General features: G+C 38.1%; 1 protein-coding gene across 5 annotated transcripts in view; it reads left to right on the forward strand.

The window, feature by feature from the left end:
* RAPH1 (Ras association (RalGDS/AF-6) and pleckstrin homology domains 1) overlaps positions 1-17,739 on the forward strand; it is a 77,615-nt gene that overhangs the window by 46,270 nt on the left and 13,606 nt on the right. For 3 of the 5 annotated variants that reach the window (XM_042467363.1, XM_042467379.1, XM_042467387.1), the window contains 4 exons: positions 13,933-14,010; positions 14,663-14,822; positions 16,333-16,454; positions 17,066-17,131. In XM_042467363.1, coding sequence (XP_042323297.1) covers positions 13,933-14,010; positions 14,663-14,822; positions 16,333-16,454; positions 17,066-17,131 — 426 coding nt within the window. Of the gene's footprint in view, positions 1-5,876; positions 5,952-13,932; positions 14,011-14,662; positions 14,823-16,332; positions 16,455-17,065; positions 17,132-17,739 lie in introns of all 5 variants that reach the window. The other 2 variants (XM_042467370.1, XM_042467353.1) reach the window with 1 other exon arrangement.

Raw genomic sequence — 17,739 nt, forward strand, 5'->3', positions numbered from 1 at the left:
GAAATCAGGCAGCCCTTAAGTGAACCAGAGTATGAAGAGATACAGTATCTGTTGCCTGTTTCCTTGCACACGTCTGGCATGTTTTCAAGATGTGCATTTTAATTAAATAGTGTGTTGCTATTTCCAGCCCAATACATGGTTTGTGATAATATACCTCTTGAAGAGCAGTTTCTGACATGGAGGTCCTTCTAGGCTTAAATGAAAGAACATCTAGTCTATGGGTAGATAACTTTCAAAGCAGTTGGAAGAGTTGCAGCTAATCTCTTTTTTCAACACAGTATAAGTTATTAGGTGATAAATTACTTGGATGTTTAAAAGTGTTTTTCGCCATGTATAGGTTTATCTCCTTCCACTGTCAATGTGAAAGTTGTGTAATGGAGAACTAGGTGAAGCAGTAGTGTGAAAGCTAAGAATGGGCATACCTCAATTTTGCTTTCTCTCGACCTTGATTTTTTTTCAGTCTCTATGTCTTTCCATCTTCATTATGAAGAAATATTTAAAGACAGTATGAAACTGAATTTTCAGCTATATGCACTGGACAAATTCAGCAGATAACAGTTATTCCAGTCATGTACCTTTCTGCCATACAGATATTAAGGATGTGGACCAGAGTTCTGACCTACATTCTTCATATCTGTATGGCAGAAAGGTACATGATTGGAATAACTGTTATCTGCTGAATTTGTCCAGTGCATATAGCTGAAAATTCAGTTCCACAGCCAATTTAACACATTTGTGACTGGTTTGTATTCACAGTCCCTACGTGTTCCCCGTGAATGCTGTGAACGATGAAGATTCTTTTCCCGTTGGGAAGCAGCTGACTGACATTCCCACACACCCCTTAAACAAGCAATCTCTGGTACAAAGGGGAATTGTGACAGGGACCCTGCTTTTGGCTCTCCCGTTATCAGTCAGCTGCTTCCCATTCAACAAGGGAACAGATCCCAGGCGCTAGCAGCAGCAGCTGCCCAATAAATAGTGACCGGAGGGGGATTGGATCAGAAGATCCTACATAGCTAAGGTGATTAGTACGCAGCTAAATAGCTGATAGAGAATTTTGGCCTTGGTTTCTGTCAGGAAGAAAAATCAAGTGAAGCCCAAGTTCACCACCAAACAAACATGGCTGGTACTCACAGCACGACATTTAATAGCTAAGCACTGTAAAAAGCTAACCCTTTTGCTTGGACAGACAAATCAATCAGTTTCTGTTTCTGCCACATTGTATTTTTTTTTAATTCTCAAATACAGACTCCTACCAGAAATTTCAATGAATGAAATTTTTCCCATCCTTTGTGAAAGCATTTTGCTTTTTAACTACAGTACTGTACAATAATGCCATCTGCTGACTAAAATAGGAATAAAATTATCTAAAGTTACTGCATTTAAAATTGGCTAGGCTAACTTAAAATATTTCACATCACCTAGTATTAGCTATATGTTAAGGTTTTAAAGAGGTTTGCAAAAACTTGTTTGCAAGATGTTTATTAAAAATAAACTATTAATATAAAGTTAATCAGTATAAATCTACTATTCATAAAGATAGAAGTTGGAACATATTTTGGTTATTATCAGGCAATATTTTGTTTTCATAAGTAGGTGCGTGTGGAAGATACTTATATGCAGTGTGTTTTATCATTGTGTGGTCAGGGATGGGATGAGATATTAACATGACAGCAAAATCAGCCAACAGTCCTCTGATTGTTAGGATGGAGGAAGCAATTTATATCAGGAAGCTTTTGGTGATTCGTCCCCTCATAAATACAAAAAATTCATTGTAAATATAAAGACAACAAACATACTTTAATCTTTTAAAAGCTCTCCTATGTCTTGAATCCCTGGTTTTATATACAGTATATATTTTATAGAAGAGCACCTTCCTGTTCTCAGAGATAGGAGGGTCTTTGTTTTTACCAGATTTTGTGCTTTACATTTGTTCTAGCTGTGCACATTTAAATGTCTTCTTAACTTTTATTTGTTCCTCTAGTAGACCTTTTTTTCTGGACTTCTTTTCTTTGTTCTTCTTGTAGGTCCTTTCTATCTGGACATAAATAATTTTATTTTCTTATGTGTATGTTGATTATTTGTTGTTTGCTTCATCTATTGCTAGGACATAAAGTCTACATGTGTGGAGTCCTTTTAATTTGGTTCTACATATACAGAAAATAAGTAGGACTTGGGAGCTTGAACTCAAGAGTGGAATCTATGGAAAGCAGCAATTTATTAGACAGTTTCTCTACAGTGCAAAATAATGGTCAGCCTCTCCTCACAGTTCAGCCTCCAAAAACAGTAAACATCTCTTGTAATGGGGTTCTGTTCCTGGGAACATATCTGCAGTCCACAATGCACAGAGTTCAGAGTTGTGATTTTTGCTGTTAACCACATAATCACTTCCATCTTGATTTGGACTTTAGAAGTTACATAAACTCTTCTCTTCAGAACGTTTACATAAAAGTTTGCTCTGTAGAGTAGTAATAAGGAATAGAACTTTGTTTTGAATTTATATCCTGTCTTTCTCTTAAGGAGATGAGGCAAAAAAAACCTGGTTATAAAATAAGTAATAAAACACAATTATACAAGGTATTTCTGTAGTTGACATTCAGCCATTAAAATCACTGGGTGACCTTGTCCCATGGACTTTCTCTACTTAACCTACTTTACAGGATGGTTGTTAGGATACAAAAATGGGGGGAAACTGTGTATGTCACCTTGAGCATCTTGGAGGAAGGAATGACAAAAATGTAACAAATAAATGTAAGTTGGGGTTTTTTGGGGGGCGGGGGGTGCACAGCACAACGACTGAGAACACCATTCATTTAAATAATTATCAGTTGTCTTCAGTTGTTCTCAGTGGTAGTACACAACCAAATCTGGTGGGTTATAATGCATCTGAGGAAGTAGACTGAAATCTACGAAACCTCATGCTGCCAATTTCTTTCTTTCAGTTAGTCTCAAAGGTGCTACAAGATCTCTCCAAGCACAGTGATTTCATTCATTAAATAATCCATAATAGGATGGGTTTACTCAATTAACTAATCCTTGAAGATGTGGCTTTCAAGACAAACAGTGCTATTGTCTAGAATAAAGAAAGTGGCTGGAATTCACTAAGCCAGTTTAGGGGCTACATAGCCAGTGTGGTGTATTGGTTTGAGCATTGGTATAGGACTTTGGAGACCAGGGTTCAAACCCCACACTTTGTCATGGTAACCCCCTGGGTGACCTTGAGTAGGTCACACTCTCTCAGCCTCAGAGGATGGTGATGGCAAATTCTCTCTGACCAAATCTTACCAAGAAATCTCTATACTGTAATATGTTCACCCTTGGCTCATCATAAGTCAGAAACAGCTTGAAGGCACACAACAGCAAGGGGCCAATCCCCACTCACTGGAAAGCAGCCACTATGATTCCTGTTCCCTTGTTGATCAGGAAGCAGATAGCTGATAGTCCCAATCTCCCTCCTCGCGAGAGCAGTCTTGGACGTGAAGGAGAATTGTAATAGGTCCTTCTTCTGGTTATTGCACTGGAGATTGCTCACAGAAGGGAATGGAAACAGTAACCAAGTGCTTTCTGAGGCGCAGGGAAACCGCTGCCCATCTATTTCAGTGGCTGCTTCCCAGTAATTGGGAATGTGTGTGTGTGTGGGGGGGGGGGCATTGAACCAGGATTCTTAGATTCAGAACCCAGCAGAGCCAACCAACTTTTAACATTCGCTATTAGGAGATAACTTCAGTAGGCCTTTTTCACCTTGCCATTTCTTCCCATTTCTCTATTTCCCCCCATCCTTTCTTGCAATGTTGAACATTCAAATGGAGCTCAACTGAGCTGAGCCTAAAAATTCTCCCAAAAACTTCATGGCTTGCTGCTGCCAGTCCAGGCTTTCTGTAGAGTACACAGTTTCCCCCTTCAAAAATAGAGCAACATATACTTAAAAATTCAGGTCAAGTAGTTACATGGTTAGTAACAAGGAATGGAGAAATCATAATCAAAATGAGTCAGGAAATAAGTGGCTTAAAATAGGTGTAGGCTACTTTAGCAGAGTCTGAGGGCCAGTTTTCTGCCCTTGAGAAACTTTAAGGGCCACATGGACTGGCAAAAATGCCAAAGGTGTAGGCTACTTTTGAAAGGCCTGGTTTTGAAAACAAAGTCTTTTTTTATTGCGGGGATATTTAACTTTGCTGTGAATATTTAACTGGTGAATCAGCACTCCTGCAATGCGCACACACACGCACCCAAAATGGGACTTGGTTTGGGTTTGAGGTCCACAGAAATAGTCGGGGTCTCTACCCATGAGCTAAAAGTATGGATTATAAGGGAACTAAATCAAACCAGCCAGTTTTATTTTCATTCTCCTATTTGAATTGAGTTCATTGTGTTTTACAGAACAGGTTGTATTTGAGTGCATAAAGCTAATCTGGGATTAGTTTGGCACCTGCTTGGCAGCTGCAGACAAGTTTTATACAGTCTCTCTGGTTGAACTAGGCTGACTAAAACCTGCAGCTGTAATGGGCCTAGAAGGTGAGGAGCAGCCATTTCTGTTGGGTTTCAGTTGCCTTTACGCAAGAGACTACAAGAGGATCATCTGGTCACACATTCCAGGTGGCGTTTATGATGAAGTAGAGTCAATCCCAGGCATCCCTAGCAGTGTAGTGAAGTATATCTGAAAACTGCCGGAACTGAGTGTATTCTCTAGTCCAGGGTTGGTCAGATTTCATACAAACCAAGAATGCTGTGATCCAGCAAGCAGAGCCTGGTACAAAGATAGCACTTAGATTTAAATAATGTTGGGGCTAGGAATTAGATTTAAATGCCAGCATTAAACAGAGTGAACTATCATAGTGTATTAATTTGAATGTTGGATTAGGACTCCAGGAGGCCAAAGTTTGAATCCCTTCTCAGCCATTGAGATCCATTGGGTGGCCTTGGGCAAGTTACGCTCTTCCAGCCCCAGTGGAAGGAAAAGGCAAACCCCCTCTGAACAAATCTTGCCAAGAAAACTATGTTAGGTTCGCTTTAGGGTTACGATATGTTGGAAATGACTTGAAGGTATATAACACACACACATATACACTAATCAGAGTGTACAGTTCTTCCACACAGAAATCCACCACTGCCCCACTTTCTTTCATTCCATTAGAATTTAGTATTGAGAAGAGTCATTCTGTTTTTACTGCTAAATTACTGAATAACTGAAATCCTTGCCGACCCGTGCCAGCTCACCCAGGGATCTACATTTATTTCATTTATATTTTAGCTTTCTTCCAGCACAGAACTCAAGGAGGCTTACAACAAGCTTACATTCTGCCCATTCCTATTTTGTCAATAAAACAAAAATCTATACTACTAATTTATTCTTGCCTTATGATGAAATGTTTGAATAAGTGGTTAAAGTTTTTCTGTGGATTTTCTTGCATCATCATACTTTATCCATTCAAGTCTAGTGTGTTGATATAACTTGGAAAAATTGTATGGAAAATGGTTGCTTTTAATTTTAAGCAACTCTGAGTGATGCGGTTAGTATCCTATACTAATCTGTTTTTATTTGCTTAAAACTAAAGAACACACAGAGTCCTTGACAGCAAGAGTTGTATTCTTGTGTTATATTTGACTGCAATATATTTGAAAATCTCTAACAAGTAGCGCAAGTAGTCATAACTTCAGAATTACAAAGTTCACAAATCTTTGTTGCTCAGATGTACAAAAAGAACCTCTTTATTGCTTGCTTGCTTATTTTCAGCTTGAAAATTCACCTAGAATTCTCTCTTTGTGTTTCATATGGAAAGAAGAAAATATACCACCTGTCTGCTGCTAGTCATGCACTATAAAATTACCAGCTCTGACTTCCTTTTGACTTAATTTCTTTCTTTTCTTTTCTGCACAAGCACTCCTATTTGGACAGGGAAACCTCCCTTCTTCTGAGAAACATTGCAGGAAAGCCTTCTCATTTGCTGACCAAGGTGATACTACTACTTCTCACCTGCATGTGATCATTTCCTTGTAGATAGAGGGGTGTTCCTGGTGTGTGTGCCTCTGTATGCATTTGGATTTTGCTTCTGATAGCTTGTGTGTTTATGAGAATAACTTGTCCTCTGTTCAGAGGGAAGTCTTTATTTTAAAATATACTTAGTTGTCTAAATCTGCAAATTGTTCATGTGTCTTTTCCCAAGATCAGACCATTGTAAACTTAAGATATTCCAGAAGCAAGTTCTCAGGGATAGTAAGGCATTTCAAAATGGCACAGATGTTTTCTTGCTTTTAAAAAAAAATCAGTAAACTGTTCTGTTTAATACAAATCTTTGTTGTGCTATAGTAAAAACATGTTTGCTATTTGTAATTGCTCTCTGTGTGGCATAATACCCTTGAAAAGAACATTTGTAAAACTTGGCTTGTTCATAGCCTGCCCCACCCAAAAACCCCAAATTACAGTTTGCAATATTCCTATGCCTAGGATGAATTACATAAATCAGTACAATTCAGGATAAGCATTTGGTATAGATGTGTTTCATTTAAATGCTACCTCCAGAAACCAAAATTTAAATGTTTGCATAACTTCTGTGGCATGGACAAATAAAGATGAGTGGGCAGGGAAAAGTGACAAGCAACCATGAGCTGAAGAGTGAAGACAGTGTCCGCCCACTGAATACGAATAACATCTGCATTTTGCTTTTAAAAACTGAATTGTCACTGCATACTGCACCTTACTAAATAGAATTTTGATGTTGTTAAGAATCTAAATGCAACACAAGATGCCAGATTCAGTCCAAATCTTGAATGTGGAATTGTGCAGACTTCCAGATGTTGTTCCCAGCCAACATTCCTCAGTGTTGGTTTGCTGCTGGGACTTGCAATTCAATAATATCTGGAGAACCACCCCTGCTGTCTTGGGAAACCATGGTTTCTCATTATGTTTAAGCCCATGAGCTTAAGTGTGAAGTAAACATTCTCTTGTGTTCTGGACTGGTTACTTACATTTGTTGTAATTGGAATGCAAGTTCCAGCAGTTGAAGGTACTCAGTATAGTCAACCAGTTCTGGTAGTACATGCTCATCTCTTGCCACACTGGATGAGAGGTCAGCTCAGATAAGCAAATCATTCCAGCAAAGCCTTTGGCTTCCCTACCAGTCCCTTCCTTGTCCTACCTTTGGGGACTCAGCTTTAGTTTGATAATAAGATATTCATACTCATACTCACATTTTGTAAAGAGAATTACTTCTTCGTTGCAACAGAAGAAACAGTTCAGTCTCAGAATTTACTTATTCAGTCGCAACTTGAATATTTACCTAGAACCAATTGAATTTTAAGACCTAAATCCTACAGTTAGTCCCAACTGAAATAGACTCATTAAATCAGCAATAACATCAGTTATAACTGGAAGTGCATAAGTACAAATTCCATTGTTTCAGTAGGTAGATTCAGACTTAAGTATTTTTAAAAGGTACTTTAAGGCTTTCTAAAATGAATTGGGATGTGTTTTTTTTCTCCTGAGGCAATGAAAATCACCCTTAAGAATTATCATGTCTGCCTTGGTATTGAGCAACGTGTAGGCCTTGTTCCTCTGTCATGGCAAGCCTGGCTTATCGTTAGGAGCAGTATGTTCATAAACACTGATCTCTCCCACTGTGAATGGACATGGACAAACAGTAGCAGACCTCCATGGTTTGTTTACTAAATTGTGTGAAGTAAGGCCTCTGGCTGATTAAGGAAGAGATAATTCAGGATGACTTATAATTCTGGCTTCTTGGAAAGAAGAAAAAGCTAAGGTCCTGCTTTGCACATCACACTAAACAAATCACAGATGGTTTTGTTAGTTGTTCCCACTTGTAAGATGAACTGAACAGGAATGAAATTAGCTCATTCACAGTAAACCACCATTCTTTCTGTTCCCATCATGAAAGATCACCAGCCAACTTAGAAGTGCAAAAATTAACTACATAGTCAGTAGTCCATTACTATAATTCTCTTTGTGTTGGGAGTTATTCCAGTTAAGGAAGATCATCAGTACTGATGCTCTGCAGCACATAGAACCCGCAGTCCATGAAAAGAAGCCATTTTGTGCTATTCCATATTCTTTTGTTTAAAAATCCTTTTGAGAGTGGGGTTCATATAGTGGCACGATTTATGTATTTACTTCTTTACTGTATTTATACCCTGCACTTGAGCCAGAAACGCTCTCAGAGCAGCTTATAGATTTTTAAACTATTGTCTGTTAAAAGTAATTTTTAGACCTCCTGGAAAGGGGAGGACTATATTTAGATGCATGTTCTAATGCATGTTTATGGGGTAAATATCAAAACCTCAATGAAAACATTGTGTTCTCCAAAGCCATTACTGTACCTGGGTTGTTGCAGAAGGTGGCTGTATTCTAGCATTGTTTTCTATTTGAACAGATCATTCAGAAGCAATTTTTTATGGCAAACAATTTAACATTGCCTCCCCAAAATATCACAGACCCATGAATGTAATATTTCACTGGTAAAATTTTATATTGTTTTCAGTTAACATCAAAGATCTAGTGTGAGAAGATGATCCCATTTGAAAACTGTTGTATAACCAAACTGTAGCTCTTTTTCAATCAAAATAAGTAGCACATAGTAGCATCAAGAGTTTGTTTCTAGAGCAGCATCACAGAACTCATTAGTCCTTTCTTGAACTGGTCAATTAGTTTATTCTAATTGTAGTTCGTAAGCAAATCATTGATTTGATCAGCGTATGTGTGTCTGTGTGAATGGACAAAAAACCTATTTCATTCAAGCTTCCATTCATCTAGAGTCTGGATAGCTTTTTAAGACTAATTGCATTAGGCTGTTCTCACCCAATATGAACTTAGCTTCACAAGTAATCTTACTGTCATACAAACTAACTAAGGAGTCACTGCAACACTGGCAGTTGTTTTCCTTCTGCATCTGATGGGTGTCTAAGGCTGTGAAACACATAGGTGTGCTTAGTTTTTTGTGGGTTTTTCAGGCTATGTGGCCATGTTCTAGAAGAGTTTCTTCCTGACCTTTCGTCAGCATCTTCTCTGAAGATGCCAGCCACAGATGCTGGCAAAACGTCAGGAAGAAACTCTTCTAGAACATTGCCACATAGCCTGAAAAACCCACCAAAAACTATGGATGCCGGCCATGAAAGCCTTCGACTTCACATAGGTGTGCTCATTCATCTTTCACCTTACCAAACAAAATTCAGAAACAATCTAAAAGATTCACAGAACTCCTTTAAATATTTTAAGGTGTTTGAACATTTTATTGTTTTAATGTTTTAGCTTGTGAACCACCTTGAGAAAGCATTGTCCCAAAAGACATAGAAATATTATAAACAAATAAACATTGCAATAAGCCTGAATGAGCACTTGAATTACCAGTCATTTTTTTACTAATGGCTGAGGTCTGAAGAGCTGCTTAGGGGACTTCTGCTGGGATGGGAGACCACCTGATTTCTAAGACATAGCACAGAAAGGTTGTGAAATTGGAGTTAGAAAAACTGAAAGCTGAGAAAAATTAACCTAAAACTCATTTGGTACTAGGCACGTAACACTTCATTTTGGCTACTGTACTGATGTTAGGAAATAGCACACTAGCATTTTTGTTTTACAAAATAAAAGCACGCCTGTTGTGCCCCGCGCGCCACCGCACACAAGCCCCATTGTTTCCAATGGGACTTGAGCATAGGCAGAATTCGCCTTAAGCGGAGGGGTCTGGAACGGATCCCCCGCGTAAGGAGAGGGCGGACTGTATATGTTGGGGGGGGGAGAATGTAAACGGTATACAGGGGTACCCCGGGTTACGAATTTAATTCGTTCCGCCGCCGCTTTCGTAACCCGAAAATCTTCGCAAGCCGAAAAACCCATAGGCGCTAATAGCGAAAGCCGCGATTTCGTGCGAAAAAGCGCCGAAAAGCACCAAAAAATTTTTCGTAACCCGAAATAACCTTCGTAACCCGGAACAGTTTTTTTGAATGGATTTTTTTCGTAACCCGGAAATTTCGTAAGGCGGCGCATTCGTATCCCGGGGTACCACTGTATCTGAGTGATTATTTGTGCTTCTCCCAAAAATTATGTACATGCTTAAGTTCAGCCATAAGAGTTCACAGTGTCACAATGAATACTTCCCTCATGTACTATAACAGAGTTTTCTGTTATATTCAAATTGGCAAACTGTGATTTGAAGATAATTTGAAATCCTGCTTTAGAAGGAAAACATAAATTATAGTGTGTCAGCATGAATCTAATAATAAACTAGGGTTTGTTCAAATCAGGAAGAAACTTGTGAAACTGTAATGTCAGGCTAAAGTTTGGCTTTGCGCATGAACTAGCACTGTGTTGGCTGTGGTGATGTGTGATTTAAATATGCCCTGAAACCTGAAATTTATTGTTGGTATTTATTATCATTATTATTTTTGGAGCAGATAATTTTTTCTAGCAGGTGTTCTGTAGGAAAGGGAGGAAGAACATGTAAAAATGAAAAGGAAATAAAGCCACACAGCAAAAGTTACTCTTTTGCATAATGCTCTCTCTAAATCAGAGCTTCAAACTCAGTTTTCAAAAATAAGAGAATGACGTACAACTTGAAAACATTCTGTCAAAATTATTCTTAAATTACTCTTAAAAGCACTAGTAAAGTAACTTTGCTCTTACATTTGGTTTTAAAATGTAGCTTTCTTACACCCTTATGACCCTTTAACAATGCTACTTGTACATTTTAAATTCCAAACTCTAGTCTTGATTGATTGATTGTCCCTTGTCCCTACATATTTGCATGAGTTAGGGGCACAAGACCACCATGAATATGGAAAAACCGCAAATAACAAAAACAACATGTTTTTACCTGAAAGGACACCTCTCTAGGAATCTCTAGGTCCTCCAGTGCAACTCTGTGGTCAACGTCCAAAAGACACTGACCATAGAACTGCATTGGAGGAGCTACAAGTGCCTAGTAAAGTATTCTCTCTAGGAATCTCTAGGTCTTTCAGTGCAACTTTTGGTTAAAGTTGACCATAGAGTTGCACTGGAGGACCTAAATATTCCTAGAAAAACATATTAATCAAATCCATGAATAATCAAATCTGCAAATATCAAAGCTGCAAATATGGAGGGATGAGTGTAGATTTATAGATCAGATTTTATGACCCCATTCTTCAGCCACACAGACAATGGTTCTCAACCTTCCTAACTCCACAACCCTTTCATACAGTTCCTCATGTTGTGGTGACCCCCAACCATAAAATTATTTTCATCTTGGTTCCTAAGACCATCAGAAATATGTGTTTTCCAGTGTTCTTAGGCGACCCCTGCAAAAGGGTCGTTCAACCCCCAAAGGGGTTGCAATTCACAGGTTGAGAACCACTGCACACAGAGAACAAATAAGACCTATTCATTCAACCAACATAGGGCCAAAATAGATGGCCTGAAAAGGGCAGGTTTGGGCTGCCAAATCTGCCCTTGAACTGACCTAAATAGGAGCGGAAAAGATCCACTCCTATTTGGGCCAGTAAAAAGCCGCCTTAAGCGGCCCAGCCACAACCTCAGGACAGCTTCTGGGCACTCCGGCAGTGTGTAAACACCACACCCCTGAAGCCACCTTCGTCTGATTGGCTGGGCATCTTGGGAGCATGATCGTGTAAATGCCATGCTCCCAAACCAGCCGGAAGTTGGCTTAACTTGCATGTCTATTCCGGCAGACCTAACATATGTCTATGGGTATAGAATGGGGAAATCTGATACTGCGTTAATATTCTTTTCCAATCTATCATTGGTCTTGCAGATAATTAAAAGCATCTGTCCCATCCCTCAACTATGATCAATTATATGTCATTCATCTTGGACAAATGTTTACATTTACATGCTGGTAGTAAATATAGTAGTTTCCTCAGATGAAGTGGGTCTCAGCATGAGCTCTCCTAGAGCAATATATTGATTGCTAAGTATGCTGGTAGACCAGACACATAATTTAACTCTGAATTAACTGTTCACTCGTTTAGGAAGATGAGTATCTAGACAGGTAAAAATGTTCTACCCATGCCCATCAGGCCGACATCTTATTATTTATTTCCAGCTAGAGTTGACCTATTCAGTCAATTGTTGAATGATGAGGCAACACATAGGTTAAATCATGTTGGTAAAATAGGTCTACTCTAATCAGGACTAACAACAGGTTATAGTCCTGAATGAAATTGTCCGCTAAAAAATAGTTTTTATCAGCAATGGAAATGAATTCAAGAAAAATGTCTCAGTACTTTTCACTTTCCATAACCATAGACATTGAAATCAGGAATAGCAGAGCTTCAACTCTGATTGCCTTTCTCTCCTTATAGTAAATTCCTCTATTTAGTTTAATGTTAAAGAATTAAATAGAACTCTCCAGCAGATACTGATACTTGATCAATAAGACCTCTGAGCATATTTTTAAGCTGACAAAGCCGTGCCTTGTTTGTAAAGCAATTGGTCTGTTACTGGCTTTTTAGTCATTTCATCTGTAGTCATAAAGGAATGAAACAAGCAGGGATGAACTCTTCTAATTTAGCTCTAAAAAATTACTTATTTAAAGCATTTAAAGTTGGAATTCCCTTTCGTTTAAAATAGCTTTTAGCCCTGTGAGGTGTGAAGCACACCATTAACCTAAAAAACTGTGGTACAAAAAAACCCACAGTCCAGTGTAGTCCAGTGACACAAAGTTCCCACTGACAAATAGACCAGCAACAGATATACAGTTTGAGATGAAATAAAATATGGCTCCACAGACACCTAAAATATAGCACCTGGAAAGCCTCGACACTTAATGTCAAGGTTTTAATTTAAAGCTTTAAGCCTTTGGTCTGTCTTGTGTTAGCCATTCAGGGCAGTACTACTTAGTAATGTGTTAGGTTAGCAGGTGCGAATTGGTGGCCAAAGACTTTGCTTGAGTTCAGGGATATCACTGTCGTCCTCTCTTCTGCTAATGCACAGTGCATCACAAAACAATACAGGAAATGCTATCAGGTACCTGTTGAATTCTGTGAGACCAGGCAATAACACACAATTCTCAATTCTAGCACATTTTCTTTTGAATAGGTATGATCAAATAGAAATAACCTTCCTTGAAACTGAAGGTATTTGAGAAAGTTCCCTTTAAGGAGGATGTGACTTCTTGAATGTTTCATTCTCTTTTGCTGTATGTTTTATCACATAAATTCAATTGCTTCTAAATTTGTGCTACAGAATTGTTGTGCTAGCTTCACTTTTCAAGCTACATGAAACCATCTTCATGTTGAATAAGAATGGGCCCTTATGCCAGCTTAATAATATCCTTTGTTTCTTGCCTAATTGACTATTCAGATAATGTTTCAGGCCCCATTTATCATTGCTATTATCAACTGACTTGTCACTTTCATTGAAGATGATTGTGTTTCTCATGAACAAGGCCATTGCTATCAGCAGCTGTTGCCTTTTCACTACTCTTTGTAGTACAAAATGAAAATGATGGGACAGGAAGTAGCTACATGTGGCTAGAAGAACAGACTTGGGGAGATGCTCTTTGGGAGGATGAAAAGATGAGCATGAGAGCAACAATGCTTATACCTTGGTTAGATCAGGTAAAACTTTGAACATGGATAACACATGTTTATTAATCAAAAAAAATAATAATAATACTTAAAAAGAGAGAGGGTATGCAGTACATAATGGATTAATACAGGTGCTGTCTTTACTTAGTGAGAAGTAATTTCAAAACAGGAAAATACTTGTGCTTTATAGTTGAAGTTTCTTGAAGTACTTACAACTGAGAATATGGGAGAAAATGCCAATAGGATGAATAAGGGAGCTGACAAATAGTATTTTTTGCCTCAAGAGGAGATGTTTGCCTTTCTGTTTAGTCCAGTGATTGTTGCCAGTAAGCAGTTAGTATTTGGATGATTGCAGTCTTAGTTCAATGTTAGTTAGTTAAATAATGTTTTCTTTCCCCACAGGAGGAACAGGCTGCAAAGTTAAAGGCTGAAAAGATCAGGGTTGCTTTAGAGAAGATTAAAGAAGCACAAGTTAAGAAGGTAAACTATAGTTTCATTTTTACACTGTTCAAAATCAGATTTGTTTGCAATTGTGTCTGGTCCGAAAAACTAGCTTTCTGTTGTTGAGTATATGCCTAAAGCATTCTCCCTCTTGCAAATATACATTGCAGTGTATTCATGTCATCTTTTATCTTGAGTTATTTTCCCAGGAGTTCCTGCAGCTTATATCTCATCACAATTTAGTGCTTGATTTCTGAAGATAGTAGTAATAAGGGGACTCTGTCAATAAAGATTGAAGCATAATACTTTTTAAAATCAGTAATTGTTGTTATAACCAATATTATAGTGGAGTGTTCACAACTTCACAAATAGGAAGCAGCAAAATTACTCTGTTTTTACTGAGAAGAACTATAATGATTGAAATTATTTTATTCAATGATGATTTGGGCATCCCTTATTTTGCAGGTATTTAACATGCTCTTAAGTACCAACAGGACAATTAGAGCCATTCACAGAATATGGATTCATTAAGCCAAAATTCTTAAGTGCCACATTTGTGGCCTCTTCAAAGTAATTGACAGCAAAATTGAACTAATTAGGAAAAGATATCAGAACAAAAGTGATAAAACACTCTATGTTTTCAAGTTCCATTTGGTTGATTCTCAAACTCCTTCCTTTTCTCAACATACAGCTTGTAATCCGAGTCCACATGTCTGATGACAGCTCCAAGACGATGATGGTAGACGAAAGGCAGACAGTAAGACAAGTGCTGGACAACTTGATGGACAAGTCTCATTGCGGGTTTAGCTTAGACTGGTCTCTGGTAGAAACCATCTCAGAATTACAAATGGGTTAGTAAAGCTTGAGATATAGACTACTTCGTATGTGTTGTGCTAAACTGATGTAGAAGGTTACCAATACTTGATCATAATACAGGATTCTTTGCTAACTTGATGAAGTATTTGAGCTTTCAGTTTTCTAAATAAGTTCTACAACTGCTCAGGGACTTTTAGAGTGGGAATCTCCTTTTAAAATCCCAAGAAGTGATCAGATGTGTTTTTCAAGTGTAGCTACTCTCATAATGGCAATTAGAAAGTATTGTAACAAAAAGTAGGAAACCATTATTGAAACTGGAAATATATAAACAAGAAAATGTCTTATCAGTATTTAGATAATGGGATGGATTCTTCTGCCCCTTTTACATCTCTGTATTGTTTTTCCCCCTATATATTCCCTTTCCCGTGACTCCATTCTAATTCTCCTTCTAGTCATTCTGGCTTCAATCTCTTTTCAAAATGGCTATGTTGACAATGCTTCTGTGTCTTACAACTTAAAAAATTAATCTTCTCCTTTGTCTTGGTGTAAATGAAAGGCCTCGCTGGGAGTTTCATTTCAGGTTTTGGGATACCTTTGAACAGATGCCAATAATGAACAGAACAGAATTCTGTTTTGTTATGATACATTTTATTAGACAAAACCAAGTTTGCCTTTGCAAGTTTTACAACAGTAGTAGCTTCTATACCAGGGGTAGAAATTTAAGGGTACGTAGACCCTCAGGACTATTTTTGCAACCCCACCCAGAGAATATGTACTATGTCTGCACCGATGATGCACATACATGTTTCCCCTTTTATGGAGAATGTCCCTGTATATCTCTGGTTTTAACAGACAGATAGTTTGATGAAATCAAATCTATGTGGTTTGGGGGCATGAGGTACAATATGGCCACATTCTGGGGGGGGGGGGCAAATGAAAAAAGAGAGAGAACCATAGGTTTGGATTTTCTACATTGAAATGGTCCCTAATTTTGCAAAATCAGTTAAATATTTTTTTATGCAACAGACACACTCATAAAATAATTGGATCCCTCAGGATTAGGGCCATAGTTTGTTTCCAGTCTGTAGGTGTTGATATTAATGGGGAGAGCACCTGTCCATACAGTGGTACCTCGGGATACGAAATACCCAGGTTACGAAATTTTCGGGATACGAAAAAATCCCATAGGGAATTATTGTTCCGGGTTACGAATGTTTTTTCAGGTTACGAAAAAACTTTTGGTGCTTTTCGGCGCTATTTTACACGGAATCGCGGCTTTTCCCCATTAGCGCCTATGGCAATTCGGCTTACGAAGGCTTTTCGGGTTACGAAAGCGGCCGCGGAACGAATTACTTTCGTAACCCGAGGCACCACTGTACTTGGTGCATTATAGAAACTCTGTAATTGAAAAATATGGATTTCTTCCAGTACAGCACTCTGTTAAAATGTTTTGTTACGTGCCAGCAAATCATTGACTTTTCGTCCACAAAATCAGGAAGCTAGGCTTCATGACTAAAATTTACTGTATCCCTTATAATTATGTAGAGAGAATCTTTGAAGACCATGAAAATTTAGTTGAAAACCTCCTCAACTGGACAAGAGACAGCCAAAACAAACTTATGTTTGTTGAACGTATAGAAAAATATGCACTTTTCAAAAATCCCCAGGTGAGTATAATACTTTTACTGTACTTGACGAGAGCAAGTACATTTCTATACCGCTTACTGATGTACTAAGCGGTTTACAAAGTGTAAACTAATTGCCGCCAACATGCTGGGTACTTATTTTAGTGACCTACAGAAGGATGCCAGGCTGGTTGGAATTAATGTACAAATCAAACTGCTGATCCCATCTAGTCTTAGCATACTAAGATTTCATAGTTCAATCTAGCTGGCTTCTCAAATTCCATCATTCTGGAAGGTTCAGGCTGGGATTTTCCTAGAAGTGGTATAAAATTTAATCCTAAATTTACAAGGGAGTAATGCCTGCTTTAATGTGAACAAACATTCATAAGATTTTAAAAGTTAAGCAATTTTCGGTCACTGGGAATATATAGAGAAGTTGCTGTGTCTGTGCTGTGCATTTTCACATGTTTATATTTTGCATAAAGCTTCCAAAACCTAGTGAAGGTAAGATACTGAATATTTTAGCTTCCTTGTTTTCAGAAGCCTGGGGAAGATGCACTCACAAATATTAAGGAGAGGCAGGAATAAGATAACAGCTTTGCTACTGAATTATTCTAGATGCTGCAGCTGAAGTCTTGATTTCTTTCTTACAGAATTATCTTCTTGGGAAAAAAGAAACCTCTGAAATGGCAGACAGAAACAAAGAGGTACTATTGGAGGTAAGATTTCCTACAATATTGATGAGCTTGCAGTCATTTCACTACTACTCCTATTAATAATATAATGGTAGATTACTCCATTAATTGCATTATATACAACATGGCATCTGATAGTGCTGAAGGCATTCCCACCTATGAAGCTCATACGCTAAATCCTTTCAGCAGTTCATAAAAAAGGGAAATTTTAGAGCAAGGTTGGGAAACCTGTGGATACTGCTGAATTACAACTCCCAGCATGCCTAACCACTGGCTGTGCTAACTAGTAATCATAGGAGTGGAACATCAACATCCAAGAGGCTACAAGTGCTGTAGCCTTTGGGTGGACCAAGAAGCTGTGTTAATTAATTTCCTATGGTAGAAGAAGATACAGTGGCTCAGAACAGTTCAGCAGGAAACTGGTTTCATTAAAAGAGGAGACCAGAAAGGCATACAGAAATTATGCAGGCGACAGATAGATGACAATAGCAATATACAATATGTCATGTAGAGTCTTTTTCAGGTACTAAATTGCCCAAACAGGAGAAAAAATACGCTGTCAGGTTTCCTACTGATACAAGTCTAAATAATTTCGTAATACTGTACCATGACATGTTTAAATTACTGCTCAT

Source organism: Sceloporus undulatus, chromosome 1 (assembly GCF_019175285.1).
Source record: "Sceloporus undulatus isolate JIND9_A2432 ecotype Alabama chromosome 1, SceUnd_v1.1, whole genome shotgun sequence".
Classification (NCBI taxonomy): domain Eukaryota; kingdom Metazoa; phylum Chordata; class Lepidosauria; order Squamata; family Phrynosomatidae; genus Sceloporus; species Sceloporus undulatus.